The sequence below is a fragment of the Rhinichthys klamathensis genome, unplaced genomic scaffold, assembly GCF_029890125.1.
Source record: "Rhinichthys klamathensis goyatoka isolate OS25496 unplaced genomic scaffold, OSU_Roscu_1.1 h1tg000196l_1, whole genome shotgun sequence".
NCBI classification, from domain to species: domain Eukaryota; kingdom Metazoa; phylum Chordata; class Actinopteri; order Cypriniformes; family Leuciscidae; genus Rhinichthys; species Rhinichthys klamathensis.
The window spans coordinates 2,515,847-2,535,294 of NW_026606722.1; the positions used below are offsets into that span (position 1 = coordinate 2,515,847).

At 40.8% G+C, this 19,448-nt stretch overlaps 2 protein-coding genes across 3 annotated transcripts in view; both read right to left on the reverse strand.

Annotated features, from left to right (window-relative positions):
• ezrb (ezrin b) overlaps nt 1–190 on the reverse strand; it is a 31,872-nt gene extending 31,682 nt beyond the window's left edge. Inside the window, exon 1 of the mRNA XM_056262660.1 lies at nt 48–190. The gene's annotated coding sequence lies outside the window, so the exon portion shown is untranslated. The remainder of the gene's footprint in view (nt 1–47) is intronic.
• A 2,586-nt stretch (nt 191–2,776) lies between these two features.
• On the reverse strand, nt 2,777–17,504 carry rsph3 (radial spoke head 3). Of its 2 annotated transcripts, XM_056262674.1 has the most exons (9): nt 17,275–17,504; nt 16,519–16,606; nt 16,145–16,286; nt 15,712–15,857; nt 4,893–5,096; nt 3,424–3,586; nt 3,215–3,301; nt 2,994–3,065; nt 2,777–2,870 (listed from the first exon to the last, which is right to left on the reverse strand). In XM_056262674.1, exons 1-8 carry the CDS (start codon nt 17,382–17,384, stop codon nt 3,010–3,012), a joined length of 996 nt encoding a protein of 331 aa, XP_056118649.1. In that variant the 5' UTR covers nt 17,385–17,504; the 3' UTR covers nt 2,777–2,870; nt 2,994–3,009. The 2 variants fall into 2 exon arrangements, with proteins under 2 accessions (XP_056118649.1, XP_056118648.1); XM_056262673.1 differs by having other exon boundaries at nt 2,782–3,065.
• Nucleotides 17,505–19,448: the final 1,944 nt, after the last annotated feature.

The window sequence follows — 19,448 nt, forward strand, 5'->3', positions numbered from 1 at the left end:
TGTTGTGGTCTTTGACCCATGCGATAATCGATAGGAGCAAATCTTACCAGAGCCGGTGAGTAAATTCAGTCCAGCTTCGGCCGATAATTCCCCTCCCTCCGAGGAAATGAGCACAGAGTCCGGCGCTGGTAATATGGCTGACGGTGCGCTCACCTTTGTGCGCGCGGCTGAATGACAGTCAGCGACTCCAGTTCCTGTTTGAGACACGCGCGCGACGCCCACAACGCCAACGGAGGAGTAGCGCCCTGCTCAAGTGTGGCTTCAAAGCCTTTCACATCATAGTAGAAGATAGCTGAATGACTGAAGTTTACTTGAAAAATGATTTCAAATACAGAATAATGTGCAGTAATAGTACTAGGAACTGGTGCCCTGCAAACGGAAGTGCACCATTCAGAAATAGTTAGCTAGCTAGCATTATAAAGTGGTAAAACAATGTGGGACTGTTCAAGTTCGTGTTTTTTTTTTTTTTTTTTTTAGGTCATAAAAGACTCGGATGTTTTTATTTTATTATTATTATTTACAAATCTCTAACATTTGTGTCAATGAATATGATTTCCCTTTATCCGGCAGTGTAAATTCCTCATCTTAGTAGTGTACAGGTAAATGTAGGCTACATAGGCCTACTACTGTAAACATCTTTTGATTGGTTGTGATGTTTTCTTTACTGTCTATGAAGGCCATTTTCAAACACATACATAATAAACCCGAAAACCCAGAATGCTTCAACAATTTTCTTCATGTTGGAACTTGAAAAGGGTGTTTGGATATTTATCTGTCAGTATAATGAAAGTGTGTCACATAAAATACAGGAACGGAGCAATTTGTGGGAGATATTACAGACATCAATAGATGGATCGCCTACTATGGCGTGCTTTTCTGGAAATCAAGTTTTTATATATTGTGAAGATATTGTGTCATCAGTCATCAACATCAGTCATCAGTCATCAACAATGTTTAGTCTATACAACATATTGCTATATGGCTATAGAAGACTAAGCCATGAACCAACACATATTCACACACACGTTTGTGTTTTATGGGGACTTTCCATAGACATGATGATTTTTATACGGTACTGTACAAACTGTTTATTCTATGCCCTTACACTAACCATATCCCTAAACCTACAGTACCCATCACAGAAAACTTTCTGCATTTACATTTTCAAAAAAACACCACTTCTCCAACGGGACCAAACAATGTCCCTACAAGGACAAGGATTTTGGATATTGCCATCTTTGTGGGGACATTTTGTCCCCATAATGTAGGGTTGTGTTTGTTTTTAGTCTATGGGTTTACCATGCCACACACACATTTCACTTTGCCCAACCTGAGCATGTTGAGCACAAATTTAAAAAAATGTGGGTTATACTCTCATACTCAAATTTCTGAAACAATCAAAAAATATTTACATGACTCGACTGTCATGCTGTATCCCCCTTGTATCACTCAAACATTTGCACCTTTAAATTAATTGATCCATCCATCACCTATTCATAAATATAAAATATAACAAAGTTTTTGCTTGTCTGACAGAGATATTGCGAGTGTATGCTTATACTTTGGAGACTAAATTAAAGATAACAAAATCTGACAAAATAAAGTTGTGTAGTACATCATCATTTAAAGAGGCTACCTAAATAAACGTGTGTGTTCCCCTTAACCTCAAGAAATGATAAACAGGTAATTTGATCAGTGATTCACTAGAGAGAGCCATCATTACAGTCATTACATAACTACTGCAGGAACATCTAAATGTGAAAAGTTTGAGGCAATGTTTTAGTCATTGCTGCACCTGTGCTTGGAAATTTCACAAGATAAAAAAATGTATGCGTAACATGAGGAAAAGCTTAGCACTTTCATTCACATGACGACTGCAAACTGTTGAATTATTAAGGGTAATCGCTTATCTGAGAGAGATAGAGACAGAGAGAGAGAGAGAGAAAGAGAGAGGGAGTTCTATACAAAACTGTTTAGTCTAGAATAGATTATGGGCGCTTTTGCCCATTAAACGTCTCCGTACATCCAGCTTTTATTTCGTGTTTGCTTTGTAATGAAACCTCGTATGTTTGAATGATGTACAATAGTAATTAGGTCATTCAAACATTCACGTCGGTTTAAGTCTGAATAAGTAAGTACACTGTGATGTGGCTCAGAGGTCTTTCCTTAACGATGTATTTACATCAACACGCCTGTTTCTGTTTGTGTTGCCAGAGCTGCACCGACGGAAGTGAAACTCCGGAGCACCTAGTGGGCGTGGCCGTAGGTGGGAGTTGACCAATGGAGAAGCAGGATTAAAATAGAGCGGTATATAGGCGAAGTGAATGAAAGCTGGAGCGGAACCGTCCAACAGTTCGCGTCACGGTGTTTAGGCAAAGGACCAGGCGAGACAGGTTGACGGAAAAATGAAATAGTCATTCCTCTGGAATTTTTTTATTTTTTTATGAAGTTTACGAGGACTGACATCATCCTAGTACAGTATCATGGGCAACGTTTTGAAAACAGCTCCTCGGTACAACATATATCACATTTGGGGAGGACATGAAACCGAACCATTAATATATTCTTCAAATAATGCTGCTTTTACAAACTCTAAATATAAACGAGAGTCGATTACAAGTTTCCAATTTAATACACTCGCATTACAGCAATAATAGTTTGAGTGATGAGCAGTATTTTTACTCCGCAGCGCCTCCTACAGTGTTGTTCTTGAAGCGCAGTTCTTGAACAGTATAGTGACAGATTTGCATCTTTTTCGCAATTTGATTCAAATAATATATTTATAATGACATGAATATTAATTAGATTTTTATAAAGAATGTGTGAACCCTTTACTATTTTCCAGCATCTTTCTGGTTTCCTGGTATGACCTGAAATGAGAATAGACTATAAGGTTAATTCTTCGCCTCAACTATTTAATTAAACTGACATTACATAAACAGATTTTAATTTGACAAATGTGTTAGAGTGATTAAATGTTTCATCCTGTTTACCTCTAATGGAAATCATTCATTCTTTCATCTGAAAGGCCTCAGATCTTTGGTTAGTGACATCTTGAATGAGCACTGTGGAAGAACAAGAAATCCAAATTATGCCCAAAATACTGTTATCACTGCCTAATGGATCTCCACAAGACAACAACAGACTTGATAGATTAATCCCAAAGTCAGTGTTATGTAAAAAATTAAAAAAATAAAATACAAAAATCACTCACTGTCAAGCACTGTTCTTGCTACATATCTCTGTTCTAAAGTATTGCTGACTTCTTCCATCAGCCAAGGGAGGAATTCGGTCTCGATATCTGGAGCAGAGATAATGAACTTTCATAGACAGTATAATGGCAATTCATGTATTATTCAATAAAGATCTAGAGATGAACTAATACAGAGTTGAATTCAGTTTCTCTGTTTTTCATGCACTTGCCTCTCTGCACAGGGTCATAGAAGTACCCACAATCCCTCAGATTGGAATAGACTGAGGGCAACAAGTCAGACAAATACTGTTGAGCAAATGCTCTGGCAGCAATTTTATCTGCTGTCTCCTTCTCTTTTTCCAGCACTGCCTTCTGCTGCTTTATCCGGTTCTCCTGCATTGGATTAATACATTGAAAATACATAAGAAGCATTACTTAACCCTCTTGGATTACTGTCATAACGTCAAGAGAAATGCATTTTACTAGAATTTAGTTTTGGTGCAGTAAACTGCTTATATATATATATATATATATATATATATATATATATATATATATATATATATATATATATATATATATATATTATATATATATATATATTATAATTTTATTGTGTTTATTCTCTATTACAAAGCTTCGTAAACAAGATTTTTCTTTTATAATTATTATGCACACTGTTTTAAGATAATAATTTAGAGATGAAATGAAATGTTTTTACTTTAAAAATATATTTCACACCAAAGGACTAAATAAGTGAACTGAAAAAAAAATACTATCACTTGTACATTCATAAAAATATAATATGTGAATAAATTATGTTAAAAAAAGATATATTATATATATAAATATAATTTATATTTATATATAATGTATATATGTTACAGTAAAAACCTGTAAATTGGTAAAAATCTGGAAGAAAAAACTGCTATGGTTGATGCAGTTGGATGTATTTTACTGTAAAATACTGTCAAATTTGTTTTTTTGCAAGTAAAAACTATAAATTACCAACAAATTACCATATCATTTACAGTTGAAAACAGTAAAAGGACATTCCCAGAGGTCCTAGTGTGACACATCAGATATTGCGATATATTATAAATAAAAGAACTGGTTTCTTCTAATTTTTGTTGTCTGTAAATGTAGGGTGTTTTGTGTGACATTTTATGCTGTTAAGTTAATGTTTATTGCATTATTTTAGTGTCATATGTGTTACACCATTCACACCAAGGACAATAACCATAATAACAACAACAATCATTCTAAATATAACAGAGCAGAGTCCACACCACAAATATAACGATAACGGCACATAGAAAAGTTGTCATTGGAATTACTTTCAGACTGATTTTTGACAGCCAATGAGAATCCATCCTGCTTTAAAGTGACAGACAACTTGGTGTGGATGCTACAGTTATTGTTATAGTTATCTCTATATTTTTTCTTTTCTTTATTTGTAATTTGTCAGCCACCCCCTAATGCATTTTGCTGGAACAAAGTCAAGTTCAGGCCACAATGCACCTATCTACTGAACTTTTAACAACCGGCAACTAAATTGTGCCGATATTTCCAGACAACAATATTGTTTTGTGGCCCGTATCTCTGTGGCCATAGTCTTTACCTCTGACTTAATTAAAACCACAACCTTGGTGTTTTTTGGCTGAGCATCATGCTGTGTATGGTTTGTAGTGATTCCCACCTTCTCCACACGGAGGCGCCGTTCCCTCTCCTCTAGCCTCTGCACCTCCACCAGCTCAGCGTCACGGATCTCCTTGAATGTCTGCTGCTGGGCCCTCAGGTTAGCCAGCTCCTCCTCCTCCAGCACTTCCAGCAATGCCTGCTCTATCGTCTTCCCCACCAACACCTGCAGCACGGGCCGGACCTCCATGTCAAAATCAAACAGCTGCAGACAAGAAGAACAGATGCAAGTCTTACCACTGGGAAATGATCGGCAGATTTAGAGATGTTAAACGCAATGCTTTCCGTCAAACATTCATTTAGAACTAGTCTACAGCATGACGCATTTACAGATTGTATTCATTTAATTATATAATGCATTGATTTAGTTCACTGAATGCAACAGCAATTCAACTGTGATGAGCAGGGTTTTGGGTAAAAACCCTCGGTTCTGGTCCAACCCTCCACGCATTTCAAGTGAGAATCTCAACAGCTGTTTATGAGCACTATTTATTCATTTGACATATTTAAGGTAAGCTTTTTAAAACTCATGAGTCACAGTGTACACTACAGTCTCTAGGCCATAGACCAGTGGTCTCAAACTCGCGGCCCGAGGGCCATTTGAGGCCCGCGGGGTGATATTTTGTGGCCCCCTACTTGACATTAAAGTTTAATCAGAGAATGTCTAATAATAAACTTCCGGGGTCTGAACTGGTTGCAGTTCCACTCTAGATCCATATGAGGGCGCTCACAGGCGGAGTGCAGAATGAATGGAGGTCTATGGAGCAATACCCCTAAAAATCCACTTTTCTCAGGATATAATTTTTTGTCTAGTAATTTGAATGTTGTATTCGAAAGAAGATGCAACAAAATTACACATTACTGGGTGTTAGATTTTTTAGAGTCACTTATTTGCTTTAAAAAGTCTTTTAAAATGTCAATGACGTCATACACATCGTACGACCAGAAACCTGCTTTACGGCAATCCTTCATTCACTGGTGCTTTCGCGCATAGACAGACGAGAGAAGCCGCGAAATTTAAAAATACTACTGTTATTGTGTCACGAAATGTAGTTTTAATAGTTTTTCAGTCGACAATGTAGTTGTTTAAAGCTCAAATCTGTGGTTTATTTATAAAGATAGCGCCTATTTAAAAGTTTGATCTGACGTGTTCGGAGTTGTGAGGACCAGTCTTTCACCGGGTCTCAGCTTATTGAGACCCTTTGCCCTCAGCCAAAACGATTTGCCAGGGAACAAATGATACGATTAATAAGACCAAAGATCTCCCGTTAGATATACACAAGACGAATTATACCTCGTTTAACCACTACTAGAGACATCAGAGCCAGCGGCACACGTCAGACGCACTAGCCGAGGAAAGGCTGTTTCAGGCGGGGTGCTGCACCCCGCCTGAAACAGCCTTTCCTCGGCTAGTGCGTCTGACGTGTGCCGCTGGCTCTGATGTCTCTAGTAGTGGTTAAACGAGGTATAATTCGTCTTGTGTATATCTAACGGGAGATCTTTGGTCTTATTAATCGTATCATTTGTTCCCTGGCAAATCGTTTTGGCTGAGGGCAAAGTGAAGTTTCATAACTTTATATTTTGGCTATTTTAACGTTGTATCCTGCTGTGTCTGAATGGTTTACTTTATTTCTTGTCTTGTATAACTTATTGTAATGTGGGTGGCGTTTTGGGATATTGTCTTGGCAAATTATTAAATTAATAAATTATTACACTGGTGGCAGCGGTGAGATTTTAGGGGTCATTATGTTGGACCCAGAGGGGGATAACACACCATCGGCTTCTTTTGATAGGGTGCTAACAGGGCAAGGTTCAGTGTCTAGGATGGCGACAACACGACCAGTGTTTATGCCTGAAACTTTTACAGGAGTTAATCGTGATTGGTCAGATTGGATAGGACAATTTGAAATGGCCGCTGAGGTGAATGGCTGGGACGATAGCTTGAAGTTGAAGTTCCTCTCCTTATTGTTATCTGGAAGGGCTCGAGACATTTTTTGTGGATTATCAACTGACTCTCGAAGCAGTTATATAGTATTAAAAGCATCGTTAGGGAGGTGTTTGGAGCCGTGTGATAGTGATGATTGGAACCGGGCCAGTTTTTTAGCCCGTCGGCGATTGCATAGTGAGACTGCGAGGGAATTTGGCAATGCTTTGCGCCGGTTGATTACTAAAGCTTATCCCGCTGCTGATAATAATACACGTGATCTATTTGCCCGTGACCATTTTATAGAACACGTGGGGAGCGGGGATTTGCGTGTCCAACTTCGCAGTGCAAAACCATCCACCTTGGAAGAGGCTGTCAATTTGGCTTCTGAATTAGAATTAATCCGAAGTTTGGAGCGAAATTGCCCTGTTGCAGATACTAAAGTGCGGGTGGTGTCAGAAGGTATTACAGATAATAAGCAAATGGAGACACTTTTGGGAGTGGTTGAAGGGTTGAGGCAGGAAGTAAAAACTTTGCAGCAGACAGTTCAGTCACTACAGGCTTGTGTTGAGATGCCACCATCTGGGAGGCGAAATGGTTCCTTTGAGACTCGGGGACAGATGGGGTGGGCTACGGACCGGTCATCTCGTGATCGAGAAGCCTGTTGGGAGTGTGGTTGTAACCGTCATTTACGTCGAAATTGTCCCTATTTGCAGGGAAACTAGAGGGGGCAGGCACAGAGGGCCAAATGCCTACCCCCTCATTAGTGAAGTCCACGAGATTGGCCCTGTGTAACCAACCCAGCTCTGGAGTGTATCTCAATGCTAAAATAGGTGGGTCTGATGTACATCTGTTATTGGATACGGGGGCGCAGGCCTCAATTATCCCGAAACATGTGTGGTTACAGTTAACAGAAGGGGGGTGTCAGTTGTTCGATTATGGGGGCGAAGCTTCTGCAGCTAATGGGGGTACTATGTACATTCTAGGCCGGTGGCAAACTATTTGTCAGTTTGGTTCACTAGCATTAATAAATGAGTTTCTTGTAGCGGATATATCTACCCCTGATATTTTGTTGGGAATGGATTTTCTGCTTAAGTATGGGGCAATTATTGATTTGAGGGAAAAGTGCTGTTCAGTCATGGGTAGGAAGTTCCCTTTAATTTTATTAGTGGATGCTTGTCAGCCTAAGGCTGTCACTGTTCAAATAGACTCAATAGTACAGCCGCGTAGTGAAGCTATTATTTCCGGGGTAGTAGAAGGGCTCCTTGCAGGACCGATAGCTGGGATGGTGGAGCCTTCCTCCACTTTATCAAAACACTGTGACCTTTTAGTGGCTCGAGTCATTTGTAATGTGGGGCAAGGGGTTATTCCTGTTAGAGTGATTAATGTAACGGATAATCCTCTCACCCTTAGGCAGGGGACGAAGATTGGGATCTTGTCTACAGACATAGTAGTTGGTCCTGAAGCAGTGGCTTTCAGCCAACAGAATGAGATGGAGGTGCCCGTAGGGTGGTCGGTGGAGGCTCTCTTAAGGCAGCTGGGGTTAGACCAAAAGGGGCTGTCTCTGGTTGAAACGCAGGCCATCCTGTGTTTAGCACAGGGGATCATGATCTAGGGCGAACCCACCTGACCTTGCATCAGATTAATACAGGGGAGGCAAAGCCAATTAAGATACCCCCACGTCGAGTTCCGTTGCACTTGCAACAAGAGGTACATGATCATATTAAGCAAATGCAAAAAAATGGGATTATACAGCCCTCATGTAGTCCATGGGCGGCTCCGGTTGTCCCAGTAAGAAAGAAGGATGGTAGTTTGCGCTTTTGCGTAGACTACCGGAAGCTGAATGATGTTACAGCTAAAGATGCCTATCCCCTTCCCCGAATAGATGATGCTCTTGATAGTTTGACTAATGCAAAGCTATTTTCCACTCTGGATCTTGCCAGTGGTTACTGGCAGGTTGAGGTAGATGCTGAAGATAAGTGCAAGACCGCTTTTTCCACAAGACATGGGTTATTCGAATTTAACGTCTTAAGTTTTGGCCTTTGCAATTCACCTAGTACATTTCAGCGTTTAATGGATTTGGTTTTAGCTGATTTGCAATGGACTACGTGTTTAGTTTATTTGGACGACATTATAGTGTTCGGTCGTTCATTTCAGGAGCATTTATCGAGATTGGGGGAAGTATTGGCTAAGTTGAAGGCTGCAAATCTGAAGGTAAAACCTTCTAAGTGTGATTTGTTTTCCTCTCGTGTCAAGTATTTAGGGCATATAATTTCTGCGGATGGAATTATGGCCGACCCTGTAAAGGTGGAAGCAGTGAGAGAATGGCCCATCCCTGGGACTCAGACTGAAGTGAGGAGCTTTTTAGGTTTGGCCTCCTATTATAGACCGTTTGTAAGGGGGTTTGCAGACATAGCACGTCCATTACATCAGCTGACTGAGAAGGGGAGAAGATTTAGGTGGGGTGAGGAGTGTCAGGTAGCCTTCAACCAGTTGAAGGCTAGGTTAATTACTTCTCCTGTGCTCGCTTATCCTGACCCCAATAAAACCTTTATATTGGTAGTGATGTGGGGGTAGGAGCTGTGCTTTCGCAAGAGGAGGGTGGGTTGGAGCGAGTAATAGCTTATGCCAGTCGGGCCCTTACCAAAGAGGAACGCAAGTATGCAACTACAAAGAAAGAGTTGTTAGCGATGGTGACTTTTACAAAGTACTTTAAGCATTTTTTGCTAGGGAAAGAGTTTGTGTTGCGCACAGACCATAACTCATTGAGATGGTTGCATAACTTTCAGGGCTTAGAGGGGCAGCTAGCTCGATGGGTGGAGCAATTGGCAAGTTTTCACTACAAAATTGTACATCGCCCTGGAAAACAGCATGGCAATGCAGATGCCTTGTCGCGGCTACCTGCTTACGTGAAAGCCAAGGAGCAAGAAGGCCACATCAGCCCTATGCATAGACCAGCTATATCAGTGTGTGCTGTTAAGGAAGGTCCTCAGGTGGTGCAGAAGAAAACAAATGTTGGGGTGGGTGATGACTTGGCACAGGCCCAGCGAGATGATCCAGAATTGGCCCTCCTAATTCATCTTAGGCAGGACCCAGATGATAATGCTACTGAAATACAGCATAATGCTGCCCTGAAGAAGTATAGTTCTGTTTGGGGCCAATTGCGGTTGCAAGACCAGCGGTTGGTACGAGTGCCCCCTCCTTTCTCAGATGCAGCTTCAAAAGTACAGGTGGTTCTCCCTAAGGTGCTGGTAGCATCTGTGTTAAATCAACTGCACAGTTCGGTAACAGGAGGCCATTTAAGTTTTCAAAAATTGCAAGAGAAAGTAAGAGATCGTTTCTATTGGCCAGGATGGTTTGCGGATGTAAGACAGTGGTGTAGACAATGTGTAGACTGTGCTTCCCGAAAAACACATGGGAAGGCCCCCTGTGCTCCAATGAATTTTTCAGTTACATCTCGTCCTCACGAACGTATTGCTTTGGACATTTTGGGGCCTCTACCTGAGACGCCTAGAAAGCATAGGTATATCCTTGTCGTGAGTGATTACTTTTCTAAATGGACTGAGGCATTTCCCCTTATCAACCAGGAGGCACAGTCAGTTGCTCGTGTCCTGGTTGAGGAGTGGATATGTCGCTTTGGCACTCCCCGCAGTATTCATTCTGACCAGGGGCGAAATTTTGAGTCTGCCCTGTTTAGAGAATTGTGCCGACTGTTGGATATGAGTAAGACGCGTAGCTCCCCATATCATCCGCAGTCTAATGATTTGGTGGAGCGATTTAATCGTACTCTACTGTCAATGTTGAGTTTGTTTGTTGATGAGAATCAATCCAACTGGGACTGTCTGTTGCCGTACGTGTTGATGGCTTACCGAAGTAGTGTCCATGCCAGTACAGGGTTTACACCTTACAAGATCTTGTTTGGACAGGAGATTGTTCTTCCTCTGGACGTGATGCTAAATGTAGGCCATGATGAGAAGTTTGTGTCCGCCAGTGAGTATGTGACTGGGTTGGCAGACACATTATCCACAGTGGTAGAGGTCGTAAAAAGACATCAGGCAAAAGCTTCTGGGCAGCAGAAGGAGTCATTTGATCTTCGGGCTAATTTGCAGTTCTATTCTATGGGGGAACTGGTGTGGGTACGGAATAAGGCAAAGAAAAAAGGCGTTTGCCCAAAACTACAAAGACGATACCGGGGCCCTTATAAAGTTGTGGAACGCATCTCTGATGTATTGTATCGCGTGGTGTTAGGAGAGGGGGGGCCGGAGATAGTGGTGCATTTTAACAGACTTAAACCATATGTTCTTTCTTCTCTCTCAGAAACTGAGTCCCAGTGCCCAAGTCGGAGGGTGGCCGGCCAGTTGGATGTTCCTTTGGGCGCCAGTTGGGTTCATCAAAGGGCACCTGTGCTCCCACGTAACTCGGAAGGGTCAGAATCACTGGTTGCTGGTCCAGTACAACAGCCTGTTAAGGAGCCGGATATACAACAAAGGGACCCGGACGGACGGCAGGATGGCTCTACAGTGGTGATACATCAGCCAAAGTTACAACGCCCAGTACGAGAGCGACGTCAACCTGGGTGGACGCGGGACTATGAGATGGATTCTGTATGACTCTGGGACGAGTCTGTTCCATTGGGGAGGGGATAGTGTAATGTGGGTGGCGTTTTGGGATATTGTCTTGGCAACTAATTATTGAGACTGATTGAGAAATGAGAAACACCGGGGCGGGAGTTGTGTATTGAGAGGCTGGGTGTGGAAAAGGTTTAAATGGGGTGCAAAAGACGAGATAGGGGCTTGGTTCGGTTTGCATTGTGGATAACAGGACGGCGGTACTCACCTTTATTTTGGGAGGGGGGTGTCGTTCGCGGTTGGATAGGACCGCCGGCGATGAAGATAGATAGATAGCGGGTGCGGGGAGAGAGTATAGAGATGGGAAGTTAGGAGTGCCGCCGCGACTGTGCGGAATGCTGATGCTATCGCCCGGCTGGACTTTGCCCTTTTTGAAATGGACTTACGGTGGGATTTCCCCTTGTTTGACTGAGACTGCCTGATACCAATCATCGTGACGACATCGCTCACATTTCTCGTCACGGAACGGTGTGGGCTACGTGGAATCCCCCCCCCCCCCCTCTGTTTTAAACTAAACTAATGTATTAAATAAAGTTGTGCTTCATAATAATAGAGGGTGATAGTAAAGGTGGGTGGGACTGAAACTGGGAAGGTTTAGGGAACAGTCATGGGTACCATTTTACACCTGCATGAAGTTGAGGTTTTAAATGAGTTTGAAGTACCACTGTAATTGATTCTGGGGTTTGTCACTAATGAAGTGAGTGAATACACGTAGTGCTCTGTGTAATTCTACGGCTTTTCCAGGTTGTGTTTAGCCTGTCCTTGCAGTCCCCTCTATCAATAAAACTGTTTGATTGAAGTTGTGGTGGTGTGTTGTCTTCTGGTGCCAGACCATACTGGCTAAATTATTACATTATTATACCTTTTAGGCTACTTATACTGTTATAATGTCTCTTACTGATCAATAAAACTGAAATTTAACAAAAATATACAGGGTTGTGTCATTTTATTTTATATAGCCTATATTTTATATAGCCTTTTCATTACTATTTTATTTGCTGTATACTGTTTGTTTATTTTATTGACTAAACTATTTACTATTACTCACTGTATTATATTTACTATTTGCACTGCATTGTAGTTGTACCATATCGTATTACCATAGATAAAGGATCCATCAGTTATCTTTGTTATTGCTAAAATCGGGTCAATCACAGAAAATGCTTTTTCCACAAAGCGGCCAATAGGGCGTCTGTGTATTTATTATGTTTATGCTTTTGCACTTTCTTTTCTCTCGAGGCATCAACTACACATCTGACACGGGTAAATATCTTTTTTTACAGTCTATTGTATATAAAGAGTTCAGTCCGCCTATGGCCTTAACATTGGTCCCGCTTCGGATGCCACGATGCCATCAAGCGGTGTCTCTGGTCGTAATCAGTCCTTCACTGACCAATCAGCGTCCATTAGCAAAATGCTAGCGTGTTATGGGCAACAACAACTCAACCTGTAAGAAATCGAAAGGACATAAGCACTCGTTCATTCAACTTTCGACCTATAACCCATGTTGAACTTGCAGAACGTACATTCAAATCTGAGATTTCTCAATGACAATCGGGTAAAAGAGACAAATTTAGCCGTCTAGCCCCATTGACTCCCATTCATTTTGCACTCGGACGATCGCCCCCAGTGGAATTCTGGTGGAACTACAACCAAAATTCGGTACAATAGGACTTAATAGGGAGTGGCCAGGCTTTCCGTAGACGGGCTTTGGTTTAATGTTAAGGCCAATTTATACTTCTGCGTCGAGTGTACGCCGTACTGTACGGCGTAGGCTACGCACGTAGGCAACGCCGTCATGAGCATTTATACTTCTGCGTTTAGGTCTGCGTTGCTCTGCAGTACAGCGCCGAAACGCTAGTTGGCGGCGGAGGGTTTTAATGTTCCACTGTGTTTAGATTCCTCGCGGCAAGAAGAAGAAGATTCCTCGCGGCTGTTTTGAGTTTAGGTTACTACAAGCAATGGCGACTGAAAGAGAGCAGATCATCTTGGAGTTGGAGCTTATCGAGGTGGAAAAGGTAAATTTTTAGTTTTTTTAACAGTTTCGCTGTACTTAGAATTTAAAAATGGCGGGCGGTGCAGAAGAACACGCCGGAAATGCATAGGAGGAAACGCGATGCTACCAAGCCGACCAATCACAGATCTTGCGGTCCGCGTCGTACATTTTTGTACATTTTTGAGGAGGTGCGCGTCAGGTTACGGCGAAGGGTACGGCGTATGGTACGCGTCTGTGCGTATGCTACGCCGTAACTACTGCGCGCACCCGACGCAGAAGTATAAATTGGCCTTAAGTGCGGCCCGTTGTTGCGTGTGCCGCGTTTTTATTTTTTTATCCCTTATGGGTTACCATAGATAGTCTCGTGACAGCTTACGGTGGGTTTGTTGTCAATAGTTGTCATAGACAACCGCGAAGTACAAACATACTGCGCCTGGAAAAAATGAGCGCGTCGCTTCAATTATGAGCGGGCTTGCCGCGTGCCTACATTTGAAATAACGAACTTGAGCGCACAAAATATGTGAGCGCGATATGTGAACGGCCCCTTGGCGAGCTACCACCAATCAGGCCTCGAGCTACTGTTAGCTCACGAGCGACGTGTTGGAGACCCCTGCTCTAAAACAATGTGAGAATAGTCATTTTGAGCTTGTAATATGTGTCCAACAGGTTGATAAGAAGGTTTGCTTTGATTTGTGCAAAGTCAGTAATTTGCCTGAGACACTATACATGTGTAGAAAGAATTCAATAAGACGGGCAGACATGACTGCAAATATTTGTATTTCAAAAGCAATAATTGTTTTTCTATAACAATTTCTATAACAAAGTATAATAAAAGGAAATGTGCCTTCCAAAAAAACATTCAATATCATATTGAAAATAAAAAGGACATGAGGAAATATAAGTACCACAAATATGTGTTATAAGGAAAAGATAAAGAAAGTTTGTAAAATGAACTTCAACTGTCAGAAGGAAAGCTAATGAAGAACCAATCATGTACAGAAAGGAATGCTCAAATTCAGAGGAACAGATCAGAAGAAACGTTAATAATAAAGATTGAGAAGATTGGATCAGTTGTGCTCCTTTTTTTGGAATACTTGAATACTATTTTTTTGTGGAATACTTGATGCGGCCCAGCCTGACCCCGACTCTACCTCCAGCGGCCCCCAGTTAAGTTGAGTTTGAGACCCCTGCCATAGACTGTAAAAAAAAGATGGACGACGTGTCTTCACTTCCTTCCACTATAGAAAAATGAAGCCAAAAAATCCCAGAAATAACTGATGACATCTTGCGCCAATTACAGTTGTAATCAAAATGATTCAAATCCCATTGAAAATCAGGTTTATTGACCAAATTGAGAGACTTTCGGCTGTTTGCAATGAACAAATCAAACAAAAGTAATTGAAATAGCTCAACAAGGGGTTTCCCCAAATTCAACTGAAAATGCAACTTTTAATGACTTCTGCAGTCTCAAAATGATTCACCCCTTTATTGGTAAGCATCTTTAATACTTAGTAGAACACCCTTATGCTATGCATTCTTTTGACTTAGCCATATTTCTAACATGTAGTCAAACGTGACACTCAACAAACCTAGCCAGTTCAGATGTTTCATGTGTTCTAGCTCTAGCACACCTGGTGCTACTAATGAAGCCCTTGATTAGCTCCATCAGGTGTGCTTGAGACAACACCTGTTTTGCAGATGTGTGCTGTTTTGAGGGATTCTATTCAGGGGGTGGAATAATTTTGAGACTGTGGAAGTTTATGACCTATTCTAGGCCTGTTGCATGAAGCTAGTTGAACAAAGTCTGAGTTTCAGATGAGGTTTAGATCAGGTTCGGCGGGCTCACAAAGCTCGGTATTTAAATGTTCTCTGTCAACTCAGGGTTTGATCCAGAGTTTGTGATTAACTCTGAAGCACGTGCACCTGAAAGTGTGTCGTGTGCAGCGAACAGCCTTTCCATCACACGGGACATGGAGAGCATTGATTCACTTCTCGCGAGAAAGTAGCACAATTAACTTTTCTGTTGAAGATTAAGGCCCTGTCCCAAATGGCACCCTAAACACTCAAGGTCTTCCTAAGAGTCCGCACTTTTGTGATGTAATGCCGCTTTGGCTGTCGGGAAAAAGTCTGCTGCGGCACTCACAGGCTCTGCAAAAGTGTGCATGGAGGGCGCATATCGACCTCAAAGGGGGGCGCTCGCGAAGACCCTTCTGAAACCTAAAATGACAAATGGGAATGACATCCTAATGACATCCTAAAATCTATACTTCACCTCTCCCTCTTCTATCTGTGTGGCTGCATCGCGTCCGGTTTTGGCTGGGACGAAGAGGGGAGTGGCTGGTTTGTCCAGGAACATGTCTGTTTGGCATTCCACGCTGACGTCCTCTACACGATCGCTCAGCTCTTCCAGATACATCTCTAAAAAAACACATCAGTGAGAGATTTCATCATCATTTCTGGGCTTACATGTATGTGAAGATGCATTTCCATTCTGAGATTTACACTTGTAACACAATGAAAGTAAGCATATGTTATTTTAGGGTAGCTTTTTGTCAGATTGTATTAATAGACAAAGTAGTAGGGGAAAAAAGATGGGAACATGGGCTGGGACAGACTCCAACACTGGTTTCTCATGAGCACCAGAGCTCAACATTGGGCTCCGACATTAAGCACCTGATAGTTTATTGTGCAAAATCATTCACTACCTGTCTGCAAATCTATGTTCTTTCTGCCCTCTAGTGGTTCTGGTGTTTTGGGGCCAAACTGCTCCTTCATCCGTTTTCTGGACATCGCTCTTCTTCTGACCTCCTGCTGTCTCAGGAACTCCACTGGATCGGGCTGAGATGTCTGATAAACACATCTATATTCTTTTATATTCTATTCAATTTCATTCATCAATTGTGCTCTTATCACAGTAGCATACAAAACACATGGTTCTATGGTTCATAAAACTAATGAGCTTTTTGGGCTGTTTTGTACTCTGGTATTTTCACATTATGCTGTCAGACTACACAAATACAAATAAACTGTATCTGCTTCTTATAAGAAAGATTTCTAACCTCTGTGCATTAATACTCACAATGGGTAGGATATGTTGAGCATATGTATTTCCTCTGACAACACGTCGGTCATACATGATGTTTCCATAACTGCTCTCTTCTTCATTTCTGCATTATACAGTAAAGAAAAAATATATATGTTCGAATTTTGCATGTTTTTATCCATTTGAGAAATAATTTTCTTTTTTATTTATTTCTTTGCAAAAATGTGCAAACCATCATATGTGAATTAACAATATTAATATGAATATTTTAGCCAGGTCCCCAAACCTTTGATATTTGGTAATGTAACTTTCGCCAATAACAAAAAGCTTAACGTTACCCTGGTAGCAGCTAACGTTAATCATAGTTTTCTAGTATTATAAATATTAGTACAGTTAGTATTACAGTTGGTATTATTATTAGTACAGTTTTTGTTACTTAAAACTGGTTTCAGATAATACATTCTTTAAGAGAGAGAGAGAGAGAGAGAGAGAGAGAGAGAGAGAGAGAGAGAGAGAGAGAGAGAGAGAGAGAGAGAGAGAGAGAGAGAGAGAGATCACATAAAACAAAATGACAGGAAAAAAGCTTTGCTTAGGCTAAACCTGATGTTCACAGGAGGACCCACATTTGGGGGAAAAAAGATAATTCCTCAGATATAGCGTCAAAACATCTAGGAACATCTTAAATATATCAGTCTATCAATGACATTTAGACTGTTAAATGGTCAGAATATGTGAAGTGAGATTTCTCTGTGTGTGTGTGTGTGTGGGTGTGTGTGTGTGTGTGTGACTCACAGCAGCGGATCGGCTCTGTATTTGGGGCGGTTGGGAACCGCACGCGGACGGCTGGAAAACGTGTAAACTCCGCTCTGCGTCTCGTGTTGTGCCTGTAAATTAGCTGCCATTTTTCCTTTTAATTGTGATATCAAAAGTGTGTCTGGAAGCTGAAATCATTAACTTTTAGTTGTGGAGAGGTGGACTAGCATCTGTTGCTGCCACAGTTGTTGTAACGGTTACCATGGCAACTGAATCCAACAACAGCGGTGCGCTTTGTTTACTTCCGGCTCGGTTAATTTTTTTTATTATTATTTTTATTCCGTACGAAATAATATTATTGCAATATCAATGACAGTATCATACATGTTTAAGCAAATTGCAAGTAACAGGACACATCAAGTCAAGTCACATTTATTTAGGCCTATAGCGCACTGGACTCTTCTTTATTGACATAAATAGCCTAACTGAAACTGTATCCTTGTGTTGTTGTCTTTATATCACTTCAGTATAATGAAATAAGCACATCAATTTTTTTTTTTTTTTTACTGATCACTAAAGAATTACAAAGAAGTTGTGTGCGAGTTTGGTAGGCCTACCATTATTTCCATTAAAGGTGTGTGTGTGTGTGTGTGTGTGTGTGTGTTTCTAATGTTTCCTGCCATATGTGTATAAATAAAATAAATACATAAAAAACAATAAATGCTTATCAAACTACAAGTGTAATAATTTATAATCTTTGCGGCTTTGCCAGAGGGGGAACAAAAATCAAAATAACCGTTTCAGATCTATAATAATTATTCAGATCTATGTGTACAACGTGATAATAACCAGTAGGGGGAGACTGCATGATTTTGCTGCTGAGAACAAAACTGAACAGATGAAGCAGCAGCACTCAAGCTGACCTGGGGCCGTATGTATAAAGCCACTCAGAGTAAAAATGTTAGTCAGTTATTAATATTTCATTGGTCCTCTCTTGTTTTTCCATGTGTTCATAATTTCTTTGCATGACAGCCTGGCCAAAAATTATGTCTGTACAATTTGGCATGTTTCCTTGAGTTATCACAAATAAAACAATTGACTCCAAGCACAACTACACATATGCTTACAAAATCGTTAACACATTTTGAATAGGCTATGTGAATAAAGGGTGAAGATGTCGATTTTCCAATTCCGGACATCACTTTTGGCCACTATATGGCAGTTCTACCAGAAAGACTCAAGAGGCAAAATGATGTAACAAAGCATTAATGTATTAACAGCCCAGCAAGCAATTGTGTTATAAAGTTCTTTGGGATAGCCAAACCCCGTCTGTAGTTCGCAATCCGAGGGTAACGGAATCTGCATTTCCTGCCTGAAGACGAAGGCAGGGGCGCAGCCGAACCCCCGGGAGGTATGGGAAGGGGCCATGGTGGCGGCGGGGAGGATGGAGGGGAATGTTGGCGTCAGCATCTGCGAACTCAGACATGTGTAAGTACCGATCTTTTATACTACGAGTATTAGAACACGATTGGTTAGATAAGAAGGCAATAAGTGACGTAACAATTGAGTCTTCCTGGCAGAAATTACGCTAAAGCTTTCATTTCATTGACTTTCCAACTAATCTTCAAACCATGCAGCAAAATCAAGCCTCTTTTATGAGAATTCCGGCTTCCCTGTCTCATGGAACTCATGTTTGCATCATTGCTCTTACTATAAATGAGGAGACATATATCAATAGAAAATGATTCAACAGCATATAATTTGTAGTAATTTTGCACAAAGCAAAGCAAATTTTTTAAAAACATTTAAGTATTAAAGTTTCAGTGTCTTAAATTAAATTATTTTATTATAATTACATACTGCACTCATTATTATGCAATCATGGAAAAAAATTTTACAGTGTTTTTTTATAGATAAAATAGACTCAAATTAACATTTTTTTTTTTTTTGGGAGGGGTACTTTTGGGTACGTTGCCATATGGCAACATTGTGCGACAATGAAACAGCCTGATGCGTTTTCTCCCAAAATGACATGAAATTCATAGATGATTACAGACCTGTCTTTTAGAAATGAAATTGTTTTTATTATTTAAAATGTTTTCAAGAGCTTTGTGTACAAAATATGAAACTAATTTTCAAAGTATTATTTCAACAACATTTACAAAACATCTGACGGAAACTCATAAGAACTGTTCAAGTGAAACTACTCAATG